The sequence below is a fragment of the Thamnophis elegans genome, chromosome 12 (genome assembly GCF_009769535.1).
Source record: "Thamnophis elegans isolate rThaEle1 chromosome 12, rThaEle1.pri, whole genome shotgun sequence".
In the NCBI taxonomy this organism is placed as follows: domain Eukaryota; kingdom Metazoa; phylum Chordata; class Lepidosauria; order Squamata; family Colubridae; genus Thamnophis; species Thamnophis elegans.
In genome coordinates, this window is record NC_045552.1 from 39231255 (window position 1) to 39247990 (window position 16736).

Here is a 16736-nt window from a genome sequence, read left to right on the forward strand (position 1 = left end):
TCCTTGACTTAGATCCAACAAACTTTGCAATCACCATTTTCAACCAAGTTCATTTATATTTTATACCCTGGATGTTTGTTACAGTAGGTATCAGGTTGTAAGAATCTATATGTTACCAAATGGCAAGCCAAGCAGAAATGTATGTATCAAGAAATAGTCCATACATGGAATTTTTCTCAAAAGCAAGAGGATCTAATTAAAGGTTCCCCTCGCATATATGTGCTAGTTGTTCCCGACTCTAGGGGGTGATGCTGTCTGTAGGGCCGTTTTTCACCCTCCAGAGATTTCAGGGGCCTTTAGGAAGCTTCCCTGAAGGCTCCGGAGGGCAAAAAACGGCCCTAAGATCAAACCAGAAGTGACTTCCAGTTTGCTCGTAGGGCCGTTTTTTGCCCTCCAGAGCCTTCAGGGAAGCTCTTGAATCCTCCGGGATGGGTGGGGAGGCTGTTTTTGCCCTCCCAGGCTCCTGAAAAGCCTCTGGAGCCTGGGGAGGGCAAAAAAGTGTGTCAAAAGCAGGAGGGTCACTGGGGTCACGCACATAGTATTATGGGTGTGGCACGCCTGCGTACAACTCCCCTGCACTCCCCCAGCTTTTGGCACGAAATCCAAAACATATTAGCCATAATTGTTCTAGGGTCAGAGATATCAAACTCATATTCCAGAATTAAGATTGTGGTATGGAACTTTTGACATAGAAAGTATAGCCTTATTCTCTGTGCCATAGAAAGCTGGCTCAGTCACATCAAAAACAAAGGAATAAAATTGAGCAAATTTATAAATGTTCAAGATTTATACTTGTTTACTCTAGTAAGTCATGATAATAGATGTAGCAATCTCTTTCCATTTTTCCAACAGGCCCTAAAGGGTTCATCAAGTTAAATGTAATGAAGACGCTCCCCAACACACATCTCCAAGGGTTGTTGATCATCAAAAGTAGAAAACTGGGGATAAAACAGTGGAGTTGCTGGAATTATGAAGAGATCTCAACAAAGCCTCAATTTAATTGAGGTCTTCTTATACAATAAGCTCAGAAAACTAAGTGGACACTTTTTTCCCCAATGCCATCACTCTGGTAAACAAATAATTCCCTCACCCCCGTCAAACTATTCACTATGGCTGCATTACAAGTACTATTAGTCTTCTCAGCGTTCCTATCACCCATCTCCTCCATCTTCTTGAGCAATGTATCTTGTCTTTTTATGTACACTGAGAGCATCTGCCCCAAAGACAAATTCCTTGTGTGTCCAATCACACTTGGCCAATAAAGAATTCCATTCTATACTCTATACTCTATACTCTATACTCTATACTCTATACTCTATACTCTATACTCTATACTCTATACTCTATACTCTATACTCTATACTCTATACTCTATACTCTATACTCTATACTCTATACTCTATACTCTATACTCTATACTCTATATTCTATTATATTCTATTATATTCTAATATGCACCAAAGACAAATTCCTTGTGTGTCCAATCACACCTGGCCAATAAAGAATTTTATTCTATTCCTATTCTTATTCCTACTTCTGACAGAGCATTTTTAAATGAGTCATTTAGGTCAGGATCAGAAACCAGTAATTTTATTGTTTAATAAACCAAGGAAAATTTGTTCTGCTGATTGCAAATGATTTTAAAGAACTCTTTTCCACAATGTCCAAATATACAGTTTGCATTCAGTAAGTTTAATTAGAGCAAGTCCAAAGTTGCTTTGAACAAATTATCTTTACTAAATAAACACAAAGCACTAACCTGACATTTGTCTCCTAAATAGTATTGTCTTCCAGCAAACACCAAGTAATCTGTTTTTTGAAGTTCTACAAAGGAAGATCAAAAGAAAACTTAAGCTATTTATCAAGCATTCATGGATACTAATCTGATGGTAGAATTCTTTGCATGGAAAATAATATTATGTAACTGGCTTATTTTCCTGATATTAGCTGCAGCTGGCAAGGACCTCATTGCATACCCAATGAATATTACATCTATACAGCCTTCTCCAATGCAGAACTCAGATTAACAGAGTTGGAAGGGACCTTATAGGTCATCTAGTCCAACCCACCACTCAAGCAGGAGACCTACACCATTTCTGACAAATGGCAGTCCAGTCTCTTCTTGAAAGTCTCAAGCGATGAAGCTCCCACAACTTCCCAAGGCAACTTCTGTTCCATTGGTTGATTGTTCTCACTGTCAGAAAGTTCCTCTTTATTTCTAGGTTGAATCTCTCCTTGGTCAGTTTCCATCCATTATTCCTTGTCTGCCCTTCAAGTGCTTTGGAAAATAGCTTGACCCCCTCCTCTCCATGGCAGCCCCTCAAATATTGGAAGACTGCTCTCCTGTCTCCCCTGGTCCTTCTCTTCACTAGACCATGTTCCTGCAACCGTTCTTCATATATTTTAGTCTCCAGTCCCCTAATCATCCTGTTTGCTCTCCTCTGCACATTTTCTAGGGTCTCAACATCATTTTTATAGTGTGGTGACCAAAACTGGATGCAGTAGTCTCCACATGCTGCCTAGGGATTCTTGTTCAACAATAGAGAGTGCATAAATGAGAAGGCTGTACAGATAGTCCTTGTTTAGTGACAACTGGGACCAGAAACTTGGTTATTAAATGAAGTAGTCATTACACAAAATCATGACTCTGCTTATGAGCTGACTTCAGCCTGCCTTTGCTTGACAGACTTTTGAAGGTCATAAATTAGAGGACTGGTTGCAGTTACTTTTTTTTAATCACCATTTTAACTGCAAGCTGTTATTCAAGTCAGTCACTAAACAAGGATTCCTTGTACAACAGACGAGCTAATACAGACAGGATGAAATTATTCATGCATGACTGTGAACTTCATAATTAAAGCTTCTAAGCTTCATTCCCTCTTAGCTGTTTCCAGTTAGATAGAGGAAAATATAAGTCAAACAATTCCAAAATAAGAATTAGATTTTTGCTGACAGCTCCCACCCTGTTTTTGATATATTGTTGGATATATGCAAACTCCCTTATCTGGTGCTCTGCAGATGTTTTAAGAATGCATCTCCTAGTACCTTCTAGGCTAGTACTCCCAATACTGATAACCCTCAACTTACAACAGTTCACTTACTGACCATTCAAAGCTACCACAGCACTGAAAAAAGTGACTTATGACCATTTTTCAGAGTTACAGCTTTTCCAGCATCCCCATGAGCACATGATTTACATTAGGATCAAGGATGACTGTTGGAAGGATGACTGTAGTGTATAGAGTAAAGGTAAACGTAAAGGTACCTCTAGCACATATATGCTAGTCATTCCTGACTCTAGAGGGTGGTGCTCATCTCTGTTTCAAAGCTGAAGAGCCAGTGCTGTCCGGAGAAGTCTCTGTAGTCATGTGGCCGGCATGACTCAATGCCAAAGGCACATGGAACGCTGTTATATTCCCACCAAAGGTGGTCCCTATTTTTCTACTTGCATTTCTACCTGCTTTCGAGCTGCTAGGTTGGCAGAACTGGTACAGGTAATGGGAGCTCACTCCGTTCTGCAGCACTAGGGATTTGATCCGCCAAACTGCTGACCTTTCTGACTGACAAGCTCAGCGTTTTAGCCACTGAGCCACCGCTTCCCTGTAAACTAGAGTACTCTTTTGCTAAAGCAGACAGCATATGAAACATGGCCTACATACATAGGTTTTGCAGAGGGTCTTATCAACTAACCAACTACAACCCAGGAAGAAAACTTCCAAGGTCCATTTGGAACTGTGCATTTATTAAGCCCAACGTTGATTGGGTAACATGTTTTCATGACAAACAACTCTTTAGCTGTACTTTATGACTGTTGCAGGAAACAGCAAATTCTTAACAGGAGAATTTCATATGCATGCACTGGGATTTCAGCTGCTAGGCCAGCTGTGTTCATCCTATTGGACACACCTCTGCTTGATTCAGCCATCAAGTGCAACGGTATGGAACAGATTTTTCTAGTGCAAAATAGCAATAGCAATAGCACTTAGACTTACCGTATTTTTCGGAGTATAAGACGCACTCTTTCCCTCAAAAAAGAGGGTGAAAATCTGGGTGTGTCTTATATATTGAATACAGCATCTGTGGCTTACTAAAACGCTGCCCCTTTGCAAAAATGGATGTGCAGAGTGTTTGGGAGACTAGCAAAGTACTCCTGGGAGCTGGGGAGGGCAAAAACAAGCAAAAAATGGCCATTTTTGCACATTTTTGACCCACCAGCCCCCAGAAGCACTCTACAAGCCTCCCAAAGCTCCCCATGCCCTCTTTTTTTGCGAAAATTGGCCCCGTTTTTTGCTCATTTATGCTCCCCTAGCCCCAGGAGCACTCTACAAGCCTCCCAAAGCTCTGCCGGCCCCCCTTTTTTTGCAAAAAATGAGGCGTGCAGAGGGTTTGGGAGGCCTGCAGAGTGCAAAACCTTTTTTTTAAAAATTACCTCTTCAAAATCATGGTGCATCTTATAGTCCAAAAAATACAGTATATACTGCTTCCCAGTGCTTTTACAGCCCTCTCTAATTGGTTTACGGAGTTAGCAAATTGCACCCAACAATCTGGGTCCTCATTTTACCCACCTCAGAAGGATGGAAGGCTGAGTCAACCTTGAGCCTGGTGAGATTCCATCTGCCAAACTACTGGCAGCCGGTGATCAGCAGAAGCAGCCTGCAGAACTGCACTCTAACCCCGGCGCCACCAGGGCTCAAAATGAATCATAAGACAAACCTACCTTTTCTGCTCTCCAGCCAAACATCAAACTCTATATTCCGATAGATCTCAGGGTCCAGGGCTTTCAATACTTTGTAGGGAAAGGGCATTCTTGGGTTTTCAGGAGGCTGTGAAGTTGAAGAGGAGCAAATTAGAAGAGCTGCTGGCTACAATGGCTTTCAGCCTGCCAACTGTAAAGGAAACGCTCAAACCTATCTACTCTTTTGCACTTTGCACCTACTATTTGATATTTATCTTCTAATCGCCACACATAGCTTCCCATATTCTAGGGCAGTGACGGCTCACCTTTTTGTTGTTGGGTGCCAAAAATGAGAGGACTTGTACACAATAACATGCATGCGTGCCGGCACCCATAAGTGCATTCCTGCATGCCTGCACAACCCACCACACACACTCCCCCTCACACGCGTCACTCCAATCGGAGCTTGGTGTTTCCTCCAGGGGGGCAGGGGAGGCTGTTTTCACCCTCCCCAGGCTTCAGGAAAGCCTCCAGAGCCCGGGGTGGGCGAAAAATAGGCACAACGGGCCAACTGGAAGTTCAGAAACGATCAATTTCTGGCTTCTGGAGGGCCTCTGGGGGCCGGGGGATGCCCTCTGGAAGGCCGAAAATCAGCTCTCTGGCACATGCTTGCATGCTGGGGCTGATGGCTCGCGTGCCGGCAGATATGGCTTCGCGTGCCACCTTTGGCACCTGTGCCATAGGTTCGCCATCATGGTTCTAGGGTGAGCAACCACCCAAGACTATGTGAATTTCAACTTACACGTGGCAATTAGAAGATAAATATCAAATAGTACAACAGTGGAATAAAAAAACCTTGAACCATTAGGCTTTTTTACACTTCACTAATCTCGGAGGCTGGGAGACAAGCTAATTTAATTGCTTTTATTTGAAATAATTTAGAGTGTGTTCCAATCCAGGAGACAAAGTGTAAAGCAGTCCTCTCCTCTTGGGAATTATGTTTATAACTGATAGCCAACGACCACAAAATTTAAAAAGGATATAGTTTGGGCTAGTTTGAGCTAAGGTCAGCCAATGAATAGGCATAGCAACTAAATCAGCCAAAGGGAGCTTAAACAGATCTGAGTGTGCAGAGAATTGAAAGAGAAACTTAAGCAGTCTGCTGCTCTGAGAAGTAAACAAGTGGTGTCTGAGCTTGACCGCTGAAATGAAACTGCTTGTGTTTGCCTGTAACTCTCCTGCCTTGTGTTCACTTGGAAGAACCATCTGTTGGTATTGTACATTTATTCATCTATTCTTATGTATATCAAGAAGTTAAGAAATCCTGCTGCATCAGTTATCTGTAATGTGCTTCTGGATTTGAATTTATGCAACAAACTCTGACAAAGATTTACATACAAGTTTCACACATACAAGCGACAAACTACATCAACTCATAGTTGGCCAGTCCCACTTCCAGTTTTTATGTTGCCATTTTGCTTATATTCTACTGAGGAGAAAAATATGTGACCTGGTCAGAGCCCTTTTCAAAAAATAATCCCCTATACCAGGCAGACAGGACACAGTAAAACAAGAGTAGAGCAACTTTGATTTCTCATTCCTAGTCCTGGGTCCTGCCTCAATTTCCCAAAGGATTGCTTAAATCATAAGGGAGACATTACTTTGGGTTTAGGCAAAGAGCAAAGAAACCCATCAGTTATCTGAGTTTAGATAAACTACATTATGGGCTTGCATCCCCCATATTTGGAATGGTGCAAAGTTATGTTATAGTTGTGGACTCTGTCAAATCCATGTACCTGCCATTCTTCAGTGGATGAAGGAGGAGGGGGTTGGATTTGATACATTTTGTTCTTTCTCCTTTTTATGTATCCTATTTCTTGCCTTGTCTTTTTGTATAAACTTTCACCTGATTTATAAACGTTGCCTGGCACCTCAGATGTCTGGGAAATCCTCACCTCTTGGGGAATGCAGGATGTGTGTGTGTGTGTGTGTGTGTGTGTGTGTGTGTGTGTGTGTGTGTGTGTGTGTAAGAGCCCTGTGAATTACAACTCTGGAAGATCATCCTGAAAATCTCTTCCTATCTGTTAATTAGAGAGGCGGGTACAAACCCATTTTCACACTTGCGGATTGGTGGGAATCTGTATCAGGACTGTTGGGAGGGGTTCATAATTTCCTTATCATGGATTGTGTAGCCTGAGGGTCCCAGAGCCAGCTTTGAATGTTGACTTGCTTTCACCCCTCTTCAGTAAAAAGATTCCATTTGAAATACCAGGTTTTCAAGAGTCTACGCTTTCTTGGGGGCGGGAGTGGGGGGCAAGGCAGGTCCTTGCAGACTCCAACATTGGCAACTTTAAGACTTGCAGACTTTAACTCCCAGATTTCATGCTGGCTGAGGAATTCTCAAGTCCACAAGTCTTAAAGTTGCCATGGTTGGAGACCCTGTTATACAGGTAGTCCTTGATTTACAACAGTTCATTTAATGACCCTTCGAAGTTAACAACAGCACTGAAAAAAAGTGATTTATGACCATTTTTCACACATCTTTGCAGCCTCCCCATGGTCATGTGATCAAAATTCAGAAGCTTGGCAACTGATCCACATTAAAGATGGCTTTCAGAGTCATGTGATCCCTTTTGCGACCTTCTAACAAGCAAAGTCAATGGGGAGTTCAGAACCAATTAGTAACCCTGTTACTAATTTAAGAACCGCAATCAACCTCCAAACTTCACATGAAGTGTTTTCTGTGAGGAAAGTGGGGACTAAGATTTATTTGAATTGCGGTTTGGGATGAATGGAGTTGGGAAGAGTGGGGCAGAAAGGAAGGTGGAGCGGGATATTGATGAAGGGATCTTGGGATTGAACGAACTGGTATGGATTTTGGGCACACATTTTACGAATTTACATGTCTGAAGTATAACATAAAAAGCTCAGGATTTTAAAGTGAAGAGCGAGATCCTAATCTTATGCAATTTGGGCTTGGGAGGAATGGAGACGTGAAACGAAGGATAGGAAGATGAGTAGCGAAAGTATGAAGATAAATTGATTTTTGTATAAACTAATATTTGAATATAAGGTTAAGAAAGGCTATCTGGAGAGTCTACAGGAAGATGGGGGTAAATATCAAAGAAGTAAGGGACGAGGACAAAATATAAATGGAATGATTCACACTGTTTAAATTTTAAGAATGATGGGAGGCTGAGCATAATGCAAAAGATTTTTCAAATTTTTTTTTTATTTACTTTTTTGTTTTTGTTTTTTTTCTTTTTCGGAGTGTTCTTTTTACTTTATTTTCATTATTATTGTTAATAAGATATTTTGAAGGTGAATGGTACTGAACTGTGCCGGGTGTGTGACCTGGGAAGTCGGAGGGGGTTAGGGAGGGGGGTTCATTGGGGGTGGGTGGGTGGGTGGAGATATAGTTTCAATATATAGAATAAGAAGAATACACTTGTATACTGTTGTTCCTTATCTTTTCTTTTTATTTTTCTCTTTTTTTTTCTTATTGCTTTTTTCCTTTCTTTTTTCTTTTTGGCGTAAGGAATAGAGAAATGCACCATAGTGAGAAGTAGAGGAAAGGAAGAGGGAGAAGTAAGGAGGGAGGAAGAGGGGAATGTAAGGAGGGAGGAAGAGGGGAATGTAAGGAGGATGAGAGGGGAAGGAGGGTGAGGAAGGCGAGAAAGGAAGATAGGAGGGGAAAGGGAAGTAGGAGGGGTGATCGTTGGAGGGAGAAAGGAAAGTTGGAGGGGGAGAAGAAGGGGTGTATGAAAGCGATAGGTTGGGTTTATGAGTTGTGTTTAGGTTGGGTTTTTTTTTTTTTTCTTACTATTATATTATTATTATTGCAAATATCCCGTATATAAGTGAATGTATAAAATTGAAAATGAAAATGAAAATGAATAAAACATTTAATACAGAAAAGAACCGCAATCAACCAATGTGGCAAGAAATGTCGTAGAATGGGGCAAAACTTACTTAATGCATTTCTTACTTAGCGACATAAACTTTGGCCTCAATTCTAGTTGTAATTTGAGGACTACTTGAGGTTAATTCAAATCCAGACATCTAAAAGCAATTTAACGCAGAGTGATAAAAAGCTAGAGAATGGCTCTATAATTGTTATACCAAAAGAAGTCATGGAGTTGAAAAAAACTATATACAGAGAAAGGGGGGACATGACAAATGAGACATTGCTTTAAAAAAAAACTCTATAAAACAGGAAAGGCTTCAGAACAGAAAATTTAAATGCCACATTTAGGTAGCACATCTCAGGAAAGCAAGCAGTACGTTAATGACACCTTAAGTATAGTTTTCCAAGATGTTATTTTCCCAGCTTTGAATCTGCCTCCCCAGAATTTAAACATTTTAGACATGTAAGTGTTTAACCAGAGCAGCGTAGCATAGGACGAGGAGGCAAAGTTAAAAGGAAGAAGAGGTAAAACCATGAAACAGTGCTTCCTGCTACATAGGTAAAGGTTCCCCTCGCACTAGTCATTAGTCATTGCCGGCTCTAGGGGGTGGAGATCATCTCCGTTTCAAAGTCAAAGATGTCTGAAGATGTCTCTGTGATCATGTGGCTGGCATGACTAAACGCCAAAGGCGCATGGAATACTGTTACCTTCCCATCAAAGGTGGTTCTTATTTTTCTTTGGCAGAAGCTGGGACAAGTACCAGGAACTCACTCTGTTATGTGGCACTAGGGATTTGAACTACCAAACTGCCAACCTTTCTCATCGGCAAGTTCAGTGTCTTAGCCGCTGAGCCACCGTTCTCTTTTTCCTGCTACATAGATACCTGCATATATGCTACATTGATGCTTACACACATGGAATCTCATTGTCTGAAAATTGTCAAACCTTTCCTTCCTCTGCAAGTTGCTTGCATTTTTCCTCCGCTGGGTGGGCCGAATCAAAATCTATCCAATCTTCCAATCTAAACAATTAAAGACACATTGGATCAAAAGGAAAAAGAAAAAATAGGCAAACCATATCTATCCATTGCTGTCCAGTGCTGAAACCCAGAAGCAGGAAAAGCAAAATGCAGCAGAACTATGGTGCCACCCAGTGTTGAATGATCTGGGAAGCATCTCCCTGGTGTCGCCATCTGGATTTAGAATTTGACCTACAAAAACAACCTGATGACAAGCAGCTTTGCAATCACCACGGGAGAGTTTCAATCCGTGAGAGACTGAAAGGAGGCTAGGAAAGGAAGGGAAAGTAGCCATCAACAAACGCAAAGCAGAGGCAAAGTCAGTTGATGGCTTGTTTCATAAACAGCATCTCAACCCAGATGGTGAGCAATCTAGGAAGATGACCTGAATGAAGTCACTATAAAGTCTGGGACATTTCTCCTGGAGATTCTAAGATTCTATATCTACCCTAAGATTACCATTCAAGATACTATCCTGAAGGCTGTGTAAATTCTGGCTTTTTTAATCTTGGCTGGTTGGGTTGGGTTCACACCATCCTTTATCTCTAGATACATCCCAGATAGCTGTTGTGGTCTGGCAGTGGCCAGAGGAACTGGCAGCAGAGTTGGACAGTGAGGTGGTTAGGGAGGAACATGGGCCAGTCCTGAGGGCTGAGGAAAGCTCAGACGAGGGCTCTGCGTCAGAGGCAGAGAGGGAGCTAGACAGCAGTGAGGCAGAGGAACAGCTGGAGCCTGTTCCCAGAGTGCACATGCGCAGAGCTGCCAGAAGACAAGGACAACTAAGAAAGCAGGGTCGACTTAAGAGTAAAGCCACACCTTGAAGGTGATTGGTCCCTCCCATAGGAAACAAAAAAGGACAGGGAGTGGGTTTTTGCAGGAAACAATTTGTTCATTCAGTCCAGAAAGTTCTGTTTGTGACTATAAAAGACTCTGTGCCACGTTTTGCCTTGCCGTGCAATTGGTAACTAGTTATCTGGCAGCTCTCCAAAGGAGATAAGGTTCATGTTGATAAACATTCCTCTAAAAGACTGTTTGCTAAGCCTTGCTGACTGTGAATGAAAGGAATTCACAGTTGTGTAAATAAAAGAGGTTTTGTCAGGACCAAGATTTTGCTTCTTGCTTTCTAAGGAAGCCTCGGTCAAAACAATAGCAGCTTTCTTTCACCTAGTGTGCCCTCTCTTTAAATTTGTTAAAGAGCAACTTCCAGAATTCATTGGAAAAATTCATTTTGGCTGACTACTAAAGAAGACTGCTAAATTGGGAACAGCCAGTTGTGCTAAAGGTAGCAAAAGGGTTGACCATCAATCCTCTTATTGAGTTTTCCCAGCTTAGACATGAGATGTTAAGATGCTCTGGAACACCATCTCATGAAATCTACTGAGACTTTAACTGTAATTCTTTAATTTTCAGAGCGTACCTCTTTTCCGGAACATTTCTGGATGCCCTGTCAGGAAGGCAATCAAAATTTGCATCTTCGCTGCCAACAGATGCACTGTTTCTGTTTTTCTTAGCCCCATTTCGAAACATCTCAAGGGCAGTCTTCAATTCTTCTTCATCCACTTTGAAGACATTTTTGTACAGAATTTCATACAGGACAGCTAGGCAAACAAAGAGTTGCATCTTTATAAAATGTTTACAAGCTGGAACACTTTTTAACACAATAATTTTTCTCCAATTGCTATTTATGACTGTGAAATGTGGACTTTAAACAGGCAGATAGGAGAAAAGGGTGGACACCTTTTTTTCTTAAGAGTCTTATTATTTTTTAATTACAAAAATAAACATTCCATCTTTCCTTATGGAGTGTGTCGTCTGGGTACACACATCTCTGTGCAACATCATTCCTCTTTTGCCACATCTTTCACATTCATATTAACATTATTTCCCTAAGCCTAAGATTATAATATATTAAGCATTATAAAACTCTCCATTTTTTTCCTTAATATCTTCTAGTAATAATATCATATCAACATTAAACATCATTATTCTCATTGTACACATACTAACTTAACTAGTGTATTATTTACTTATTTTTTTAGCTTTCTTCATTTCCAAACTCCTTTTTCTTCCTCCAACCACAGGTAAGATACTTCCCAAACACCTTTGAACAGGCAACTGTTACACAATGGTTACACATCCCTTGGGCTGCAAAAATAATCCCTAGACCAGTGTTTCTCAACCGTGGCAACTTGAAGATGTCTGGACTTCAACTCCCAGAATTCCCCAGCCAGCAAATGCTGGCTGGGGAATTCTGAGAGTTGAAGTATGGACATCTTCAAGTTGCCAAGGTTGAGAAACACTGCCCTAGACCAAACCTCACCAAGGTCACCAAACAGAGGTTGTCATACTATGGTCATGTCATGAGAGCTGACTCACTCGAAAAGCCAATCATGCTGGGAGTGATCAGCAGAAAAAAGAGAAGGGGCCAACCTAGCACCCATTGGCTGAAAATTATAAAGGATGGTCACCGGGATGACCAAGGCAGATCTGAAGGAGGACATGCACAATAGGGGGATAGAGAGTCCTGCTCCATAGAACGACCAAGGGACAGACACAACTAAATGGCTGATAATGGCAATATGCTTTTAAAAATAGGGGATTTCTGGGATATTCTTAGCTAACATTTCACATGGGATAGATTTATTATTATGCTTCTTAAAACAGAGTAGTAGGATAGAAAAGGCAATGATTTATTTACCCTGGCAGATTGCAGCATTGGCTTGAAATTTTTTAGTGTACACAGAGTCGTAATGGCCATTACTTGAACAGCACAGCAGAATCTGAAAGGCAAAAATCTTACTGTAAAAATAATTCTGGGACTATGAAAATATGTGTTGTGTTGATCACCATACAGAAGAACAGTCAGAATGCTTCCCCCACTGATAGAAGTTAAATGCCATTTGTAGATTAAATGCAAAAATGATTTACATTCAAATAAAAAGGGTTCTTTTAAAATTATGTCTATGCATAAGAGAAAACCATAATGTATGATAGATGGTATTATTTTACTTAGCACATTTTGCAAATGTTGTTATTTTGTGTCGTAAATTGATTTGTATGATTGAACAGCATCCAGTTATATATCACAAGGAAAGAGCTGTCCAATTAATCAGGATACTGTTAATCTATTAACTCTTTCTAAATGTCCTACTTTAATTATTTGGATATGATGATGGTATGGTATTAAGGGGACAGCATATTTTTAATATTCACCTTAGAACAAGATTAAAAGTTTATAGGATCCTGTTTCTACTATACTGTTCTTCTATCACAGATGCAAATAAAATGATGGCACATACTTGACACTTTCACTATAATTGTGAAATTGTGAAATGAATCATTTAAAGCTTTTATGCAGAAGCCAATAGGCAGTTCAATGCCCAAAGTTAATAGACTGGCATCAGACTGTGCCCAGGCCTAAAGATCAGCTTCATAATATTAACTATTAAATTTCTACAGTTAACAATTTTGAAATACAATTCTAGTTGGCAATAAGGCTACCATGAAACATTCAACACTCAGAAAATATGTGACAAAGTCCCGCACACTTCGAGTAACTGATAAATCTTTGGAGAAATCCATCAGCAAAATTTTTCATTAAGAGGTGTTAATAATGATGAACAAGGTTTCATGAAGAGAGCCTGCTTATACACACACAAACACACACACACATTATTTCATCACTGACTGAGAACATCAGTGGGTCTATAGCAAATCCGCCAGAAGTATTCGGCAGCTCAGCTTAATCCTGTGCTAATTAGCACTTTCTTTTAAAGGGTACACAACTTGTCAAGATTGTATCTGGGCATGGAAAATTTAAATTGGAACAAGGGCAATGAGTAGAAAGCATACTTAGCATTTTACCAACTCAGTTGCCAACAGCACAAGTCATCAAAATATGTATCGTCCTTCAGGTTTTGTTTTAATTAAATGAGACCCAATGCTTTTAAAATCAGACCTTTTTATAGAAACTGCAAATTTCTTTAGACAAACTGTGCAGTCATATAAGCCATAATGAATATGTCATAGAACATGGTTTGTGGAAAAATTAAGAGTTTCTTCTGGGGGTTTTAGATCAGAAAACTTAAAAAAACATTGGCTGCAAATATTTTCTAGCTACTATTGTATTAGTAATAGTTAACCAATTCATTTTATCAAGGTCTTATGAATCGTTATTTGGGTAAAATAAAAAGAACACTACTGTAAAAGTTTTGGGCTAAAATTCAAAAAACCTCATTGCAAATGCTGCTTGGCCAATCTCTGTTCTCATCAATCTTCTCATGATACATAAACTGTGGCCACCATTCCCCACCCCCACTAAAAATATATATATCTGCAAATGCACAATGAACACTGGAGCTATCAAAGAGGTGGTTTGGGTTTTTTTCTGCATTATTTATCGCAAAAAAGTTCCTGAAATGTCTCACTTCAGGAGTTGGAAATTAACAACAAGTTTTATACTCTCCCAATCGCTGGAGTGATTTTGTACTCGAGGAAGCTAGAAACAATAGATTTGCACATCACGGTGGCGCAATGGTTAGAGTGCAATACTGCAGGCTTCTTCTGCTGACTGCCGGCTGCTTGCAATTTGGCAGTTCAAATCTTGCCAGGCTCAAGGTTGACTCAGCCTTCCGTCCTTCCGAGGTGGGTAAAATGAGGACCCAAATTGTTGGGGGCAAGAGGCTGATTCTTTAAACTGCTCAGAGATGGCTATAAAGCACCGTAAAGCGGTATAGTAGTCTGAGTGCTATTGCTGTTGCTATTATCTAATGCCGTGATGGCGAACCTGTGGCACGGGGAGCCATTTCTGAAAGCACGCAAGGCATTTCGCTGTCAGGTCCAACGCGCATGTGTGCACTGGCCAGCTAATTTTTGGCCATTTTTCGCTGAAGCCTCCGGAGGGTGAAAAACCACCCAATGTGCAAACCGGAAGTTCAAGGAACAGACTTCGCGCATTGGGCTGTTTTTCACCCTCCGGAAGCTTCAGGGAAGCATCCTGAAGCCTGTAGAGGGCGAAAAACGGACCTACTAGGCACCGGAAGTCAGAAAACGGGCCCTCTCCAGCAGGGGTGGGTTCCTGCCAGTTCTAACCTCTTCTATAGAAGAGGTTCCACAAATCTACCGTGCCGTTTAGAACGGGTTCCAGCTCCCTCCCCCGCCCATCCGCACATCATCAAGATGAAGAGTGAGAGGAGGAATTCTGGGAGTTGAAGTCCACAAGTCTTAAAGCTGTCAAGTTTGAACACCCCTGAGGGTTTTTTTTCCTAAAGGGTTAGGGGCACAAGCGTCTTGTAACTTGACAGCTTTAAGTCTTGCACATTTCAATGCCAGAGTTTCTGAGCCAACATTTTGGTTGCTAAACAAGAGCATTGTTAAGTGAGTTTCACCACATTTTACAAGTTGGCCACACCCACCCTGTCACATGGCTGGCAAGCCACTCCCGCCTGGTCACATGGCCAGCAAGCCACTCCCACAAAGCAGGCCACACCTACAGAAGAGGTTCTAAAAAAATTTGAAACCCACCACTGCTCCCCAGGTTCCAAGAAAGCCATGCGCGCACAGGGCAGCAGGAGGGGGGTTCACACGCACATGTGCTGGGGTCAAGGCAGGGGGGGCATTAAATTATGGGAGTGGGCACACGTATGTGCACAATAATACACAAGCATGCTTTTGGCACCCAAGGCGAAAAAGGTTTGCCATCACTGATCTAATGCATAGAGTATTACCTTCAGTTTTTCTCTCATAGGTCAAGCTCACTTACCTTATCCTCAAAGCCGTTGTCAGTAGCATAAGTAGCAGGTTTTCCAGGGTGCCGATAAAGAATGAAGTCTCGACTAGATAATTGCAAGGGTGAGAGACAGAAGAAAAAAATAAGTCACCCCAAAGGTGTTTTTTCAAGAGGCAACTGGAGTTTCTTGTTTTTTCTTGGAAGACGTTTCGCTTCTCCTCCAAGAAGCTTCTTCAGTTCAGAGCAACAATAATTTCAAAGACATTAGTAGATTATTAGTCCAGCCAACTGACCAAGCAAAATAATTGGCTCATGAAAGAAGACCCTCTCCCCCACACACTACTGTGGTTATTCCAGTGAGTTAGGTTTGTGCAACCTCCAGAGCAGAAGTGCACACCAGACAGACAGTCACTGGATTTCCACCCCCCACTTGCCCACTGACCCAGCTGCCAGGGCTTCCCAACAGTGCTGCTTCTGGTAGCTTTTCTGCTAAAAACTAAATACTCCTTGCAAGTTGCAAGGTGCCTTTTATTTAATCCATCAGAAGTCAAAGCAGCTGCAACACATTTTTAGCAGCAAAGCCATCATGGAAAGATAAAAGTGTATAGAACATAGAACAGGGAATGGAAGGGACCTTGAAGGTCTTCTAGTCCAACCCCATGCTCAAGGCCGGAGACTTATACCATCCCAGTTTTTCCATAGAATCATAGACAAAAGCTAGTTGATCTTCTTCACCTTAGATTCATAGAGCTGGAATGGACTTTGGAGGTCTTCTAGCAGGGGTGGGTTTCAAATTATTTTACTAACGATTCGGCGGGCGTGGCTAGATGGAGGGGCATGTGACTGAATGGGCATGGCCAACTTGACGTTACTCACGCACACTCAGTTTTTCACAAAAACGGGGGCATTTTCCCCTTCCCCCAGCCCTGCTGAAGCCTGCAGAGTGCTTTTGGAAGTTGGGGGAAGGCAAATCGCCTCTGTTTTTGTGAAAAACGGCCCATCTCTGTGACCTCTCTGGGACTGGCATGCACACAGCATTTAAAAAGGGAGAATGAAGATTGTTTCGCGCATGTGCAGAACAGAAAATAAAGATGGCAGTGTCCAGGATAGAACCAGTACAGTCACGTGTGCAGCCAAGTTACTACCTATTTGCTGAACCGGTAATAACCCACCTCTGTCTTCTAGTCCAACCCCTGCTCAAACAGGAGACCCTATACCATTCCTGACAAATGGCTATGAAATCTCTTCTTCAAACCTCCAGAGGGAAGCCGTTCCACTGATTAACTGTTCTCATATACTTTCTATCAACTCAGTATTTTTTCCCCCTTTGGTCTCCCATTCCTGCTGTGATAAAATGTCTCTGCAGTTTTAATTTGATAGCTAAATGTCTACAAAATCCTTGGAAGT

The 16736-nt window shown here is 41.5% G+C and overlaps 1 protein-coding gene across 1 annotated transcript in view; it reads right to left on the minus strand.

Annotated features, from left to right (window-relative positions):
* Window positions 1–16736, minus strand: part of ALG13 (ALG13 UDP-N-acetylglucosaminyltransferase subunit) — a 77111-nt gene that overhangs the window by 33782 nt on the left and 26593 nt on the right. Inside the window, exons 9-14 of the mRNA XM_032228528.1 lie at window positions 15363–15435; window positions 12300–12381; window positions 11019–11199; window positions 9529–9604; window positions 4718–4823; window positions 1760–1824 (exon numbers count right to left, since the gene is read on the minus strand). Coding sequence (XP_032084419.1) covers window positions 1760–1824; window positions 4718–4823; window positions 9529–9604; window positions 11019–11199; window positions 12300–12381; window positions 15363–15435 — 583 coding nt within the window. The remainder of the gene's footprint in view (window positions 1–1759; window positions 1825–4717; window positions 4824–9528; window positions 9605–11018; window positions 11200–12299; window positions 12382–15362; window positions 15436–16736) is intronic.